The sequence below is a fragment of the Dasypus novemcinctus genome, unplaced genomic scaffold, assembly GCF_030445035.2.
Source record: "Dasypus novemcinctus isolate mDasNov1 unplaced genomic scaffold, mDasNov1.1.hap2 scaffold_271, whole genome shotgun sequence".
Taxonomy (NCBI): Eukaryota; Metazoa; Chordata; class Mammalia; order Cingulata; family Dasypodidae; genus Dasypus; species Dasypus novemcinctus.
In genome coordinates, this window is record NW_026688236.1 from 39,161 (window position 1) to 55,023 (window position 15,863).

The 15,863-nt window shown below is 67.8% G+C and overlaps 1 protein-coding gene across 1 annotated transcript; it reads left to right on the forward strand.

The window, feature by feature from the left end:
• Positions 1-2,950: 2,950 nt before the first annotated feature.
• On the forward strand, positions 2,951-8,219 carry TMEM59L (transmembrane protein 59 like). The gene is made up of 8 exons (XM_058292748.2): positions 2,951-3,191; positions 3,723-3,867; positions 3,932-4,026; positions 4,703-4,855; positions 5,209-5,311; positions 5,522-5,639; positions 5,715-5,832; positions 7,802-8,219. The coding sequence occupies exons 1-8, from the start codon at positions 3,039-3,041 to the stop codon at positions 7,928-7,930; spliced, it is 1,014 nt and encodes a 337-aa protein (XP_058148731.1). The 5' UTR covers positions 2,951-3,038; the 3' UTR covers positions 7,931-8,219.
• The last annotated feature ends 7,644 nt before the right edge of the window (positions 8,220-15,863 follow it).

Sequence of the window (15,863 nt, forward strand, 5' to 3'; positions counted from 1 at the left end):
AGATCCTCTTGGCTCCGATTCCAAAACACATCCTGAGGCCGGCCCGGACCCCTGCTCCCCGCCCGGCCGCCCTTGCCGGCGCGGCCCCCCGGGAGCCGGCGGAAGCAGCCGCCCTCCTCTCCCTCCCGGGGCCCGGCTCGGCGCGCAGACGCGCCCTGGCCGCCCCAGGGCCTTTGCACATGGGGGGGCTGCCCCCTGCCCGCCGCCTGCCCGGGGCCCGCGCTCCGGCCGGCTCACAGCCTCAGTGTCCCCCCTCCCCGGGCCCTCTCCCCCTCCTTCCATTGGCTCGGGCCCGCTCTGAGCCCGGCGACCATCCTCTCCCCGTCGCCTGTGCCCTGCGCTTCCCCGGGCCCACCCGACAAGAGGTTAAAAAACATTTGCAAAATCAAAGGGCGGAGAAGAATTTTCAGCTCCTCCAAGTAGCGAGAAAACGGCCCCAGCGAGCCCCGTTGCCCGGCACCCGCCGAGCCCACGCCCCTTGCGCGCCGGGGAAGGGGCCAGCGGCCGCCCCGGGGGGGCCCGGCCCCTGCAAGCGGGAGGTGCGGTTTCAGGGTGCCCCCCCCTCGACTTCCCCCCCAGGGGGGGACCTTTAACCCGGACCCTTGACTTCAGGGTGAGCGATCTGACCCCGCCGCGCCCCCTCCCCGGCCCTGGGTGCCTGCAGGGACTTAACCCTTTCCTCCCGGGGCCGGAAGCCTCTTGGGGGGGGGGGGAGCAGCCGTCTGGACAGAGCTGTGGGCAAATATTGACCCACGTCCTTGAGGGTGGCTGGGCAAGTGCTGGGGGGGGCAGAAGGAAGGGCCCTGGGGGAGGGGCGCCCCCTTAGTCCTGGGGGGGGGCTCCAGGCCCAGCTGCCGGGCATTGCGGTGGGATTTTAAGTTGGGTGGGGGTGGCGGGGCAGTGGTAGCAGGATCCCCGAGGGCCCCATGGGCCCCCGGACCCAGGGGAAGGAGGGGGGCACGGAGCACGCCCGCTGGGGGCCCCCGGGTGGGATTAGCTGCTCCAGGCCAGTGCTCCCCGGAAGGAGGTGGCCCCGGGTCCCACCTGGAAATGGGGAGTGGGGACAGTGGGAGCCACCGCAGCGCGCCCCGGGCTTTGTCATTTCAAATCTGGGCGCCGCGGGCGCGTGGGCAGGGCCGGGGTCGCGGGCAGTTCCAGGAGCGAACCCCAGATGTCGGTGTCCCCGGAGACGCCAGCCACGTGGGGGGGGAGTCGCGCCCTTCCCCCCCCCCCCAGGCCAGCGCCGGCGCCAAGGCGGCGACCCGGCCTGGGGGTGGGGTCAGCGGGGTCGCCGGGAGGGCGGCGCCGGACAAAGGGCGCTTGTCCGCCGGGCGCCCGGGCCAGCGGCTGATTCACGCGGCGCCGGCCGCAGCGCCCCCCCCCACCGCCCCCGGCCCCGCCGCCCCGGGGGGTAGGAAGTGGGGGGGGGGGGCGGCCAGGGGCGGCGCCGAGTCAACTTTCCCTCTTAAGCCCGGGAGGAATGTCGGCGGATTTCCTGAAACCCGACCCCGCCGCGCGCCGCCCGCCCCTCACCTGCGCCGGCCCCCTGGGGGACAGCGGGCGGGGCGCGGGGGGCTCACCTGGGGGCCCGGGGCCATCCTCCTTCCGCTCCCCCCACCCGCGGCCTCGCGGAGCGGAAAGGGGCGGGGCGGGCGGCCCCCAAGCCCTCTCCTCCCCCTTCTGGGCCACCCGGGCCGCCGCTCCCACCCCGCCAGCCTCAGTTTCCCCTTCTGCAAAAGGACCCTGGGCCCCTCGCCCCCTGGGTGCTCGCCCCCCCTGGGTGCTCCCCGCGCCTTCCAGAGCCGCGACTTCCCCGTCTGTGAAGTGGGCAGCGCGCCCTGGTCCTGCCAGACAAGCGCAGCCGAGAGTGTCCCGGGCGAGGGTGGCCGCCGGGACTTGGCGCGCGGGGCTGCCCCGTCCACCCGTGCGGGTTCGAATCGCGGCGCCGCGCAGGAGCAGGACCCGCCGAAACGGGGGCAGGTCCCGACGCGGCCGCGGGGCTCCCCGGGCCTCCCGCCCACGGCGGGGTCGCCGCGGCTTCCGCCCGGGAGGGGCGCGGGGCGGAGGGGCCGCGCCGGCGACCAGATGTTCGGGGTCCGCCAGGCACAGCCGCGCCTGCTGAAGCCACGTGGGGGCCGCCGAGATGAAAGCGCGCAGGGCCCCGGGGAGGGGGCGCGCCGAGACCCCGGGTCCCCTCCTACCCCAACCCCCCGCGCGGCTGCCACCCGGCCTGCAGGGGCGCGGCGCAGGGGGAGGCGCGCGGCCTCGCAGGCACCTGCGCCACGCGGCGCGGGGGGCGCGGGGTTTTCAGGTCTGGAGAGCGCGGTTTGGAGGGCGCCCCTGTTCCGGTGCCGGGCAGAGGGCACCCCCTAACCCGAGCTCATGGGGCTGCCCAAGTCACCTTGAGGTGGGACAGTGTGGGAAACCAGGACTGCCCCAAGTTTGCGTGCAAGATTTAGCTGCTTGGCCGCTACTTCCCCCCAAACGGTCTCCTGCGCACCCGGTGCTGGCGGCTGCGCCCCTAAACTGAACCAGGGGTCCCCAGTTTGGGGGCAATGGAGCCAGACACCCCCAATTCGGTGAATTTGAGGCTGGAGCAAGGCTGGGAGAGCTTCCCGGAGGAGGCGCGGTGCGCGCCAACTTAGCTCCTTTCTGACCGCGCGACCTGGAGACGCGCCCACCCCTCCCGCCTCTGGGTGCCCCCCAACCCCTCGTCCTCCTGCTTCCCCCGGGCCCCCAGCGCTGGGAGAGCCCCTCTCTGTGGGTGCCAGAGGGACACGGCGGGACCCCGAGGCGAGGACGGGTCCGACGGCGGGGAACCGCGAGCCACCTGCCCGCGCCCACGCGCGGCCCCGCACCGCCGAGCTGCGGGCGCGCGGCTCTCCCGCGCGTTCCCCGCATCCCCCGCCCCCCCTTCCCAGGCTGCCTCGCTCGCGTGACGTCAGCGCCCGGTCCCCGCCGCCGCCGCCGCCGCCGCCGCCGCCGCCTCAGCCTCCGCGCCGCGCGCCAGCCCCGCGCCCCCCGCGCCCGGCCCGGCCATGGCGCCCGCGTGGCTGCTGCTGCCGCTGCTGCTGCCGCCGCCCGCCGCCCCCGCGCCGCCCGCCCGCGACCCCTTCGCCCCGCAGCTCGGCGACACGCACAGCTGCCAGCTGCGCTGCCGCGACCGAGACCCCGGCCCGCGGCCCTCGCAGGTCGCGCGCGCGCGCGGCGCGGGCGCGAGGACCCCCGAATGGGGGCGGGGGTCCTCTCCCGCGGGGGGAGGGGGGGGAGGGTGACCGGGGGCTGGGGGTGTCTCGGATGCAGGAGGGGTTGGGGTAGGGGGTCGCTCGGGTGGGGACGGGGGCCGCGGGCCCCGAGGTCGCCTCCCGGCCGTGGCACCTGCGGGGGCTCCCCCCGTGGCTCAGGCCTGATGATCTAGCCCCCCAACTCCTCTCTCTCTGTCCAAATGGCTCCCACATTTCCCTACCCCCCCTCCAGCCACCAGCCCCCCCATATCCTTGACCCAGCAAGGCAGATCCCAGTTTTCCTAGCACCCGCAAGACCACCCCCCCTCCCGGGCTTCCCAGCCTCCTGAGGCCACAGGGGTCCCCCTTTCCACAGCCCGCCCCCTCCCCCTTTTCAGACCAAGTGACCTGCGGCCTCATCCCAGTTGTCCTCGATTTTGTTTTATCCGGGTCGCCCCCTCTCCAGACTTCCCCCTCCGCCTCTCCCCCCCCCCCCAGGCGGGGCTCGAGGTCCCCTCCGCGTCCCCCTCCGCCAGGGCGGCGCTGGCGAGCGCCTGCGCGCGCGGCTGCCGCCTCTTCTCCATCTGCCGCTTCGTGGCGGGCGGCGCCCAGGCCAACGGCACCCGCAGCGAGTGCGCAGCAGGTGAGGCGGCGGGGGGCGGGGCGCGGGCGCGGGGCGGCCACCGCAACCGCCCCTCCGCCCGCAGCCTGCGCCGAGGCCTACGGGAAGGCGGCGGAGCAGCGCGCCTGCAGCCGCGGGTGCTGGGGGCAGCCCGAGCCCCGGGCCGAGCCGGAGCCCCAGGTGGGCGCCCCCGCCTGTCCCCCCACCCCCAAGCCTCAGCCTGTCCCTGGCACCCCCCGCATCCCAGGCAGTACCCGGGGAGGGGATTTCCCCACAGCGCCAGGAGCGCTCACTTACTGAGCACCTGCTGCATATGCGCCGCCCCTGCATTGCCTCCCCAAGGGGCAGGGTGGCCCCAGTGGGCCCCCCGCCAACCAAGCACCCCGCTCCTGCCCGCTGGGGGAAAAGTGACACGCGCTCACCCCAGCTCGTCCACCAGCGAGTCTGGTGGATGGTGCATCTGGGGAAACTGAGGCACAGAGGTCCCTCGGCACAGCTGGGATGTCCTGGAAAGCCCTTTCTTGCCTCTGCCCATTCCACCCCCACCAGGCTGTCACTCTCCTCGGAAAGGCACCCACCCCTTTGTGCTCCTAGGGCCCCCCCCGACACTGTCCATACAAGACCCAGTTACCAAGAACTGGGCCACCCCATTTTAGGGCTCGGAGAGGGCGATCCACACCCCCAGGGCACACAGCGCGGCACATGCAGGGCCGATTACATGAAGCCCCCCCCCCAAGCCAGGGACCATCACGGGGTCCCATCCCAGCCCCCTCCCAGGCACAGACCTCCCCGAGGGTTCGCGTCCCCCCGCCCCAGGTGACGGCTCTGTGCCTTGGGTCTCTCCCACCCATGGCAGAGGAAGGCCCTGGGAGCGCCACACGGGGCCCTCTCGCTCCTCGAGCTGCTGTCCATGCTGTGCAGTGATCTCGTCACCTCAGCCCAGGGGTTCGTGTCGTCCACCTGGACCTACTACCTGCAGACGGACAGCGGGAAGGTGGTGGTGTTTCAGGTGAGGGCTGGGGGCGGGGGCACTCGGCGGGCGGCCAGGGGGAGGCACAGGGGCACGGCTCTCGGCTCCGGATAAAAAGTCCACGGGGGCTGGCATCAGGTACGGCCGGATCCAGGGGCTCGCTCGCTTCTTTCCTGGGCAAGGGCTTCTCTGGGTCGGGGGCGATGCTCGAGGCCAGGGTATCTGGGATTGGCTCTTTCCGGCCCTGGCTGGATCATCTCGGTCAGTGTCTGTGATTTCCGTGCCTCACGCTGGGTCCTGGGGAATGAGGTCAAGGAAAATCCAGGGGGCGGCGGTGACAGGCAAGGCCATCCCTGACGTCACGTCCCCGCCGCCTCCTGCTTCCCGCCCAGACGCAGCCGGTGTTGGAGAGCCCCGAGCCCCAGGCCGCCCGCCTGCAGCGCCTGGAGGTGACCTGGCAGGGGGCCCGGCGCGATGCCCCGGAGGTCCACGTGGGTAAGGCGGGGCCCCCACCGCGCTCCTTCGCGAGCCCCTGCTGCCCCGCAGGTCCTCCCGCCTCGCCGACCCCGCACGGGAAGCTCCTGCCCAAGGAGGGCCCCGTGTGCCCCCCGGGCTCCTGCCACCTCCCAGGGCCACCCCCTGGGGCGCGGCCCCCACCCCCCAGGCCGCGGCTGCGGGGCCTCTCAGGGTGGCCGCCGCACCCAGACCCTCTAGGACCCTTGGACAAGGTGAGGAAGGCCAAGATCCGGGTCAAGACGAGCAGCAGGGCCCGCGCGGAGCCCGAGCAGCCCCAGGACACCGACTTCCTCAGCTGCATGGCCCGGTGCGTGCGGGGCCCGGGCGCGGGGCGCGGGGCGGCTGCGCGCGGGCCCGGCGCTGAGCGGGGTCTCCGGGGCAGGCGCTCGGGGCTGCCGCGCTGGATCCTGGCCTGCTGCCTCTTCCTCTCCGTGCTCGTCATGCTGTGGCTCAGCTGCTCCACGCTGGGGACTGCCCCGGGCCAGCGCCTCCCGCTGCAGGTGGGCGGGGCTGCGCCGCGGGGGCGGGGCCATGGGCGGAGCCAGCTCCCGAGTCGTGGGTGGGCGGGGCCAGCGCCTCAGCTGCAGGGGGCGGGGCCATGGGCGGAGCCAGCTCCCGAGCCGCGGGGGGCGGGGCCAGCGCCTCAGCTGCGGGGGCGGGGCCACGGGCGGAGCCAGCCCCTGAGCCGCGGGTGGGCGGGACTGGCGCCTGGGCCGCGGGGGCGGGGCCATGGGCGGAGCCAGCTCCCGAGTCGTGGGCGGGCGGAACCAGCGCCTCAGCTGCAGGGGGCGGGGCCATGGGCGGAGCCAGCTCCGGCGCCGTGGGTGGGCGGGGCCAGCGCCTCGGCTGCGGGGGCGGGGCCATGGGCGGAGCCAGCCCCTGAGCCGCGGGCGGGCGGGACTGGCGCCTGCGCCGCGGGGGCGGGGCACAGGCGAGACCTGCGCCTCAATTGTGGGTGGGCGGGGTCACGGGCGGAGCCAGCCCCTGAGCCGTGGGTGGGCGGGGTCAGCGCCTGAGCTGTGGGGGGCGGGGTCACGGGCGAGCCCTGCGCCTCAGTTGTGGGCGGGCGGAGTCATGGGGGGGGCCAGCGCCTGAGCCGCGGGGGCGGGGCCAGCTCCTGAGCGGTGGGTGGGCGGGGCCAGCGCCTCAGGGGTGGGTGGGTGGGCAGGGTCATGGGCGGGGCCAGCGACTCAAACTGCACGCGGGCAGGGCCAGCGCCTGCGCCGCGGGGCCGGGGGCCATGGGCGGAGCCAGCTCGTGAGCCGTGGGTGGGCGGGGCCAGCACCTGAGCTACGGGGGGCGGGATCTAGGCCTAAACTGTGAATGGGCGGGGTCATGGGCGGGGCCAGGGACTCAAGCTGCACGTGGGCGAGGGGCCAGCGCCTGAACTGTGGGTGGGCAGGGTCATGGGCGAGGCCGGCGACTCAAGATGCAAGTGGGCGGGACCAGCGCCTGAGCTGGGGGCGGGGTCACGGGCGGGGCCAGCGCCTGCGCTGCGGGTGGGCGGGGCAGGGGGCGGGGCCGCGGGACCGGACAAGCACCGGAGCTGCGGGGGGCGGGGTCACGGGCGGGGCCAGCGCCTGCGCTGCGGGCGGCAGGACCACGGGACAGGAAAAGCGCCTGCGCTGCGGGTGGGCGGGGCAGGGGCGGGACCAGCGCCTGAGCTGGGGGCGGGGTCACGGGACAGGACCAGCGTCTTCGTTGCGGGGGCGGGGTCACGTGCGAGGCAAGCGCCTTGTGGCGAGGGCGGGGTCGTGGGCGGGGTCTATGCCTGAGCCGCGAGGGCGGGGCTGTGGGTGGGCCCAGAGCGCGAGCGGCGGGCGGGTGGGGACTGAGCTGTGGGTGGGTGGGGCTGTGGGGCGGGGCCAGCCCCTCGGCTGTGGGGGTGGGGGCTGGGTAGGCGGGGCCAGAGCCTGAGCTGCAGGTGGGCGGGGCCAGCGCCACAAACTGCGGGTGGTCGGGGCCGGGGCCGGGGCCAGCCCCTGGTATTTGGGTCAGAGGCGGGTCCCGTGGACCGGGCAGGGCCAGAGCCTCGACTCCCAGAGAGCAGAGCCATGGGGGGGGGTGGGCCCAACACCTCGCGCTCTGGGCGGGCCGGGGTCGTGCGGGGGCGGGACCAGAGTATCAAGGACCGAGTGGGCGGGGCCTCGAGTCCCGGTGGGCGGGGCCAGGGCCTCGAGCTCCAGGTGGGCGGGGCTTGACTCCCGATGGGCGGGACCCACAGGTGGGGACTGATCAGGGACTCAAGCTGCAGGTGGGCGGGGCAGGTGGCCGATAGCCCTCCCCGCCCCCTCGTCCCCCTCCCCCTCCCCCTCCTCCCGGGTCTGGCCCCCCCTTCACCCTCCTGGGGTGAGGGGTCGCGACTTGCCCCATGACCTGGGGCCGCTTCCTCCCCTCCCCTGTCAACGGGGGAGGAACGCCCGCCCCCTCGGGCCGCGGGAGGTGGTCCCAGCCGCGCGCCCCCCGCAGCCGCTGGCCCTGGAGCAGCAGCAGGGCTTCCTGGCCGAGCCCGCCTGGGCCCTGTACCCGCCGCCGTCGCCCGCCTGCGAGGACAGCCCCCCGCCCTACAAGCTGAAGCTCGACCTGACTAAGCTGTAGGCGCCCCGGGGGTCCTGCACCCACGGGGTCCTGATTTCCGGGGTGTCGCGGGGCGCCACATCCTTTTGGCCACACCCCTGCCCCCCTCCCCGGGGCCAGCTGCCCATCCTCCTCTTTTCCAACTTCTGAGTATTTGAACCCCGTGTCTGTGCCGCCTTCTTTCCCTGTCCCCTCTCCTCTCTGGGGGGCTGATCCCCAGGGGAGCCCCTCCATTCCCCAGCCCTGAGGCCCCGCCCACAGGGGGGCTGGGCTGGGGGTGCAGCTCGGGGAATAAACCATGTACACGAAAGACCCCCGGGCTGCTCTTTCTTTTGGTCTGTCTGTCTGCCTTGGGGGGTGGACCGGGCATCTGCTCCCCACCTGGGGGGAGTGGCCCTGCACCCACCTTCGCCCGCCCCCGGGGGATCTACCAGCAGTGCCAGGGCAGGTGGGGCCCAGGAGGGCGAGAGGACACAGGGGCCTTCCTTCTCGCCCGCGTCCTTCCGTGCCACGGCGCCCCAGCGCATGGTTCTCTCTGGGGTCCCAGGGCCCACCTGGCTTCCCTTACCACAGGGACTTTGCACATGCATTCCCTTCCCCCCGGGATACCCTCCCAGCCTCGGCTCACCCTCACGCCAAATCCTCCACGACACCGGCCCCTCCCCAGCAAAGGCGCCTGGGCCCCCCAGCCTGAACCAGCGCCCCTTTCCTACCCGTTCCCTGCTGCCTCCATTTTTTTTGGTATTGATTCATCAAATGTTTGGTGCATGCTTTTATTTATTTGTTTTTTATTATCTTTTTTTTTTTTAAATACATAGACCACACAAAATGTTACATTAAAAAAAATGTGTCCCCATATATCCCACACAGCCCCACTCCTCCCACGTCAACAACCTCTTCCGTCATCGTGGCACATTCATTGCATTTGGTGAATACATCTTGGAGCACTGCTGCACCGCATGGATCATGGTTTACCTTGTAGTTCACACCCTCCCCCAGTCCGTTCAGTGGGTGATGGCAGGACATATCATGTCCCACGTCTGTCCCTGCAATATCACCGAGGACAACTCCAAGTCCCAAAAATGCCCCGACATCACACCTCTTCTTCCCTCTCCCTGCCCTCAGCAGCTACTGTGGCCACTGTCTCCACATCAATGACACACTTTCTTCCTTTGCTAGAGTCACAATAATTCCATAGTAGAATACCAGTAAGTCCACTCTAATCCATATTTTATTTCTCCATCCTGTGAACCCTGAGATGGTTGTGTCCTCTCCACCTCTACATCGCAAGGGGGCTTAGTTCCCACACGGTTGATGGTTGGGATTCTCTTGCTCTCCCAAATGTAGACACTCCTGCTTCCCTGGTATGGTGGATGACCATCCTCATTTCCCTGTCAGCTGACCTAGGTAAGTCCAATGAACCGGAGAGTAGGTGGCACAACGCTGCTGAGGCTCAGGGCCCAGCTGGCACATGGACAGTCCAGAGATTCAAGACCCCTGAGCATCCACCAACCCCAGCACCAACCACAGGTTCAGTAAAAGTGACAGAAGAGGCATGTGTAGAAAGGTCACATCTGAGTCCACCTCCATCACACTCAGGAGCACAAACTCCAAAGCAGGGCCTACTGGCAAGGCACAGAACTCCAGAGCCATCTGCCCGTAGGACCTGGGTGTCTCAGCCCTCAGGAGCACCCCTACCTGGGGTTGTATCTACTTTGGCTATCTCTGGGATCCTGCTGAGACATGCATGAGTCCGACCCCTCTGATGACCTGCTGACTCATTTTAAAGTCTCTTACCATATAAGCTCATTTGTCTTTACCATTTCCCCCTCTTATCCATGGTCTTTTTCTAGTTGCATCACCAGTTAGTGATTGGTAGTAATCCTTTGGCGCCAGGGAGGCTCATCCCCGGGAGTCATGTCCCATGCTGGGGGAAGGTAATGCATTTACATGCTGAGTTTGGCTTAGAGAGTGGCCACATTTGAGCAACATGGAGGCTCTCAGGAGGTAACACTTAGGCACCCTGCGGCTCTAGGCTGAGTTGAAATTTCAGGAACACAGGTTCATAAACATAGTCTTCAGTAACAAGGGCTCATCATTGGACCATCCTCCTTCACTGGTCTTTGCCCTTGCACTGGGGGGATGGTTGTTGTTCCATTGGGGAATGTGGCAGAGCTCCCCTGGCTAAGAACTCAGCACTCAGTTGTTGTGTGAAACTACCCACTATGTCAATACCCAAGGAACATCCGAGTATTTTTCTCTACATCCTATAACCCTATCTGCATGCCCTGGAGAACTCCCTCCTGCCCAAGCATCCCCCATCAATGACACCCCCCACCAGTGCTCCTCCCCTGCCACAGTTGTACCCCTCTGTGATCCAAAACTTCTTCAAAAATGAAGCCTGATAAGTTTGGTGCATGCTTTTAAAGTTCTAGGCCATTCCCAAGAATTAGTCTTTCTTTTCACTGGGGGAAGCCAGCACCCCCTTGGGCCTCCCAGCCTCGGTCTCGCCCCTTCGCAGTCACAGTGCTGGATGTCGTGGCCGGCTGCTTTGCTCCCCTCCTGGAGATGAAACGGGCTCCTGCCTGCTGCACCCAGTGGTAGCCACAGTCCAACCTCTGGGCTCTTGCTCCAGCTGTGCCTTCTGTTTGGGACACCGAGGCACCTACGGGCACCTTCTCCTTCCTAACAGGAGCCAAGTTTGCTTCTGACCGCTGGCCTATGGGTCCAAGGGGCAGCGTGGCCTCTTGGGGATGGGGTGGGATTTCCTGGGAGAGAAACATGCCCTGCCCACTGGGGTAGCCGACCTAGGATGAGCCTGGAGCTGCTGAGGGCCTTTGTCACCACGACGGCACAGCCTGCCACGAGAGACGACGCCACGAAGCCCTGGATCAAGCTCATCCGTTTTCAGCTTAAGCCTGTTGCAAGTCTTCCCACTCCTTCCCAGACAATGTCGTTGCCCCCCCCCCCCGATGGTTCCCTCATCTGTTTGCTCGCTGTTGTTTTGCTCGTTGTCTGCTCATTTTTTGCTTGTTGTGTGCCCATTGTTTTCTGCTCATTGTCTGTTTGCTTTTTCTTTAGGAAGCACCAGGAACTGAACCCGGGACCTCCCATGTGGGAGGCGGGTGCTCAACTGCTTGAGCCATAGCCGCTCCCTGATCGTTTTGTTTTTGCTTGTTGTCTGCTTGCTTTTCTCTTTATTTAGGAGGCACCAGGAACTGAACCTGGGACCTCCCTTGTGGGAGGCGGGTGCTCAACTGCTTGACCCACACCCACTTCGTTTATTTTTTATGTTTTTTCTAAAAAGATTTATTTCTCTCCCCTCCCCCCTTATTGTCTGCTCTCTGTGTCCATTTGCTGTGTGTTCTTCTGTGTCTGCTCGTATTCTTGTCAGCGGCATGGGAATCTATGTCTCTTTTTGTTGTGTCATCTTGCTACGTCAACTCTGTGTGTGTGCGGTGCCATTCCTGGGCAGGCTGCACTTTCTTTCGCGCTGGGCGGCTCTCCTTACGGGGCGCACTCCTTGCGCGTGGGGCTCCCCTACGCGGGGGACACCCCTGCGTGGCACGGCACTCCTTGTGCGCATCAGCACTGCACGTGGGCCAGCTCCACACGGGTCAGGAGGCCCGGGGTTTGAACCCTGGACCTCCCGTGTGGTAGGCGGATGCTCTATCCATTCAGCCAAGTCTGCTTCCCTGTTTGTTTTTAATGCTGTGTGTCTAGAGAATTAATTCTTTCAAAAATTCGCTTTCATCCATTCCCCTTGAAGTTGAGATAAAAGCCGCGTCACGCTAAACTCACCGTTGTAACCGTGTCAAGTGCATTTGGCGCGGTCCCAAAATCGTGCAACCCGCACCACGATCTAGTTCCCAATGGGAACCCCGTGCCCGCCAGGCGGCTGCCCCCCAAACGCGCCAGCGCCTTAATTCCTGATGCCCCCGGGACCAGCCCCGCGTGACGCCTCCTGAGCGTGGTAGGAGTCAGGCTAGTCCCAGACTCGCGGCTGTGCGGAGGGCGGGCAGTCAGGGAAGGCTGCCTGGAGGAGGTGGGGAGAAGGGGTGGTGCCCTCTGGCCCCGCCCCTTGACCCGTTTCTCCCTCCTCCGTCACCTCCGCGTTGAGCTCCCTGTCCCCTCACGTCCCACCCCTTAGCCCGCAGAGGGACCTCTTGGGGGGACGCGGGCGCCCAGAGCTGCTGCAGGGGGCCCCTCGGTCAGGCAAGCCCTGGGCCCTGGAGTCTTGAGAGCGAGGCTCCCCCCTGGGATGATGTGGTGGTCCTCTCTGAGCCTCCGTCTCTTCATCTGTGCCCCCGGCTCTGTGTGGCATCTCTGAAGTAGCCCCCTCCCCTCCTGCTTCTGTCCGTGCTCCTGCGCCCACCAGACACCCAGAAGGAGGGTAGGTGGCGGGCGTCCTAGCAACAGGCGGCAGCACCCGTGGGTCCGTGGAGTACAGGGTTTCCATGGCAACAGTCTCTCCTGGTTCCCCCGGGGACGGGCCTGAGTTTTTGGCCGGGGGTGGGAGCTGCCTGGCAAGCAAGGAGGTGGGTGGGTGTACAGCGCCTGTGGGTGCTAGGCTGGGGGTCCATGTGCCCCCGGCTCAGTCCACTCCGTCCCTGAAGCCACAAGGCCGCGATGACAAGTCGCTGCTGGTTTGCTGGGCGACAGCGGCTCGGTGAGAACCGAGGGAGGCGCCCTTGGCTTGAGCCACCTCCACTTCATTATTGTGTCTCTCATCGTGCTTCCTCCTTGTGTCTCTTCGCTGCGTCACCTCGTTGCGTCAGCTCGCCGTCTTGCCCGTCTTCTTTTAGGAGGCACCAGGAACCGACCCCGGGACCTCCCATGTGATAGGCGGGCGCCCAGCTGCTCGAGCCACAGCCGCTTCCCTGCGGGAGCGGCTTACCTCCTCCAGCCCAGGATGCAGCTTCTGAATAGGGCGGTCGTTCACCAACAGCCGCAGGAGGCTGGACACACGTGCCCCGTGACCCAGACGCGGGCGTCCCCCCACTGTCCAGGTCCCGGCTCGTGAGTGGCCGTGGAGGCCGCTTGGGGGAGGCCTGAGGCTGCGTGACCCTCCCCTCGGAGACAGTGTCCAGTCCGCGGCACGTCCGCCCTGGACCTCGGTGCGTCGGGCTCAGAGCCTTTCCGGAGGAAAGCGGGGGGCTGAGGGAAGGCGTCGCAGCACCCCGTGTTACCTTCAGGTGTCTGAGGGCCGTGGGCAGCCCGGGCACCCCCCGTGGGTCGTTGCCGAGCCACGTGCTGTCACCGAGCGAGCTCTGCCGACACAGCCGAGAAGAAAACAGCCGAGTGCTCTGCTCGCGGGGCCGGCGTTGCCGTGGGAAGATGGAGGGTGAGCAGAAAAGTACAGGGAAGCGGCTGTGGCTCAGGCTACCAGGCTCCCGCCTCCCACATGGGAGGTCCTGGGTTCGGTTCCTGGTGCCTCCTACAGAAGATGAGCAAGCAATGAGTGGACGCAACAAGATGACGCAATGAGGAGACACACGGAGGAAAACATAATGAGAGATGCAACAAAGCAGGAACGGAGGTGGCTCAAGCGATCGGGCACTTCCCTCCAACATCGGAGGGCCAAGGTTCGGTTCCCGGCGCCTCCTAAAGAAACAAGGAAGATGAACAGACATGGCGAGTGCGAACAACGAGGGGATGGGGAGAGATCGATCAATAAAATAAATCTCCAAAAAAAAAAGTAAAATGTGCGATGGGTCCTCAAAACGTTCCACACAGTTACCACAGGAGCCAGCAATTCCGCTCCTAGGAACGGACCCCACAGAACCGCAAGCCACGTCCAGGTGACACGTGGCCGTCCGCCGCGGCCCGGTTCGCAATCGCCGGGAGGTCCAAGTGTCCGTCTGAGGAAGGTGGAGAAACAGAGCGCGGCGTGTCCGGGCCGTGGGATGGCGTTACACGCGGCCACACGGAGTAAGGCATTCTGGGACCCGCCGAGGGTGACAGGTGGCAGGCCTATCAGGCGTCGGCCTGTCCATCCCACCAAAAAGGAAACGGGAGGGCTCAAGGTCGCTCAGAGGTCAAGGCCAACGGGCCGGACGTGACCCCACGTGGGAGGCGGTTCCCTGGTCCACCTGCGGCCACGGCCCCCCGAGCCCCATGGCGGCCCCCCGGGAGAGCCAGGCCGGGGCGCTGGGCCTGCAGGACGCTGCCTGCCGTGTCCTGGGCCCTGAGGGCCCCTGACCCCTGGGCGCCCCTGCCCGACCGGGCTATCCACGGGGTGCAGGGTTCCAGCCGGCGCGGCCGTCCCAGCAATGGCCTGGCTGCCACTCTCACCGCCAGGTGTCCCCAGTGGCCTCCTCGGGCGCGGGATCGTCCCCTCGCCGTCCTCTCTCGGCCCCCTCGTTGCGCACACAGAGGAAAGTCCACGCCTCCACGTGGCCCGCGTGGCCCGGGGCACCCCCGCCCCACCCTGACGCGTCTCTCTCCCCCACGCCGCCCCGGGCCGCTCCTGCCCCAGGGCCTTTGCTCAGGACCGGGGCTGCCCGCAGCGTTTGCCGAGCGCTTGCTGCATGCGCGGGAAGTCCTAGCTGTCAAATCGGGCAGCGCTGACCCCCGGGTGTGTGGCGCAATGATTGGGCACCTGCTGCGTACGCCCCCCTCTGCTGGGGAAGAGCCAGGTGGGCCCGGTTCTACTTGTGGGGGCCCACCCACGCGGGCCTCCTGCCACCCCTTTCTCCCACCGCTGACTGCAGGGAGGGTTTCTGACCAGGGCGGAAGAATACATGGGGGAAGCGGGTGTGGTTCAAGCAGTTGAGCTCCCGCCTACCACACGGGTGGTCCCGGGTTTGGTTCCCGGTGCCCCCAAAGAAGACAAGCAAGACAGCGTGCTGATGTGGCGAACTGACACGAGAAGCACAAGGAGGAAAACATAATGAGAGATGCAACAAAGCAGGGAGTCGAGGTGGTTCAAGCGATTGGGTGCCTCCGTCCCACATGGGAGGTTCCGGGTTCGGTTCCTGGTGCCTCCTGAAAGGAAGACGAGCGGACAGTTGAGCTCAACCAATGAGGGGGTGGGGAGAAATAAAGCTTTTTTTTTTTTCTAAAGAATAAGTGGGCTCAGGCTGGAGGGGCGTCCAGGAGCTTGGAGCCTTCCAGGGGAGAGTCTGGGGGGTGGGCTAGAGTCTAGAGGGTGGTATAGAGGGGGAAGCAAAGGAAGGAGAGAAGGTTCCAGAATTCCACTGCCAACCTTGGAGGGCTGAGGATGGGAGGTGTTTGGGGGGCTGGAGGGGTCTGTGGGAGCTGGCTCTGCCAGAACCGACTTCGGGGTGTACGTGTGGGCTTGAAGGGACTGTGGGCAGGAATTTGGGGGGGGTAGTAGTTGGGATTTGAGTAGGGGGTGGGGAGAGGGTGCGAGGGTGGGGTTTGGGGGCCTGAGAACAGAATCGGTGGGTGAGGCAGGGGGTGGGATTCTCGGCGTTGCAGGAAGGTTGGCATCAGAGGGGGCTTGGAGGGCTGAGGTTTGGGGGCAGGGGAGAGCTTGGGGGGCGGGGGGGGGCTCCTCAGGTCTGAGGGCGGGGCCTGAGTGCCTGTGCCCCGCTCCTCTGCACCTCGCTCCGCCCCCTCCCCAGCCCGGCCCCTTCCCTCCTCTCCTGCCCCGCCCCCACCCCTGCTTCCTTCCGGGGTTCCCCTTCACCCCAATCACCCCCGGCTCCATCAGCTGCCCTCGGCAGACTGGCCCCGCCTTCCGCGGCCAGGCCGCGCCTCCGGCAGGAGGCCCCGCCCCTCCTCGGCACAGCCCCACCCCTCCCCACACAGGCCCCGCCTCTGCAGACAGACCCCGCCCACCCGCTGACACAGCCCCGCCCCTTTCCAGGGCAGCCACGCCCCCACGCCGGCCCTGCCTCCTGTGAACAGGCCCCGCCCCTCCTCAGCACAGCCCCACCCATTTCCACACAGGCCCCGCCTCCTGCAGGAGACCCCCCCCCACCTGTGG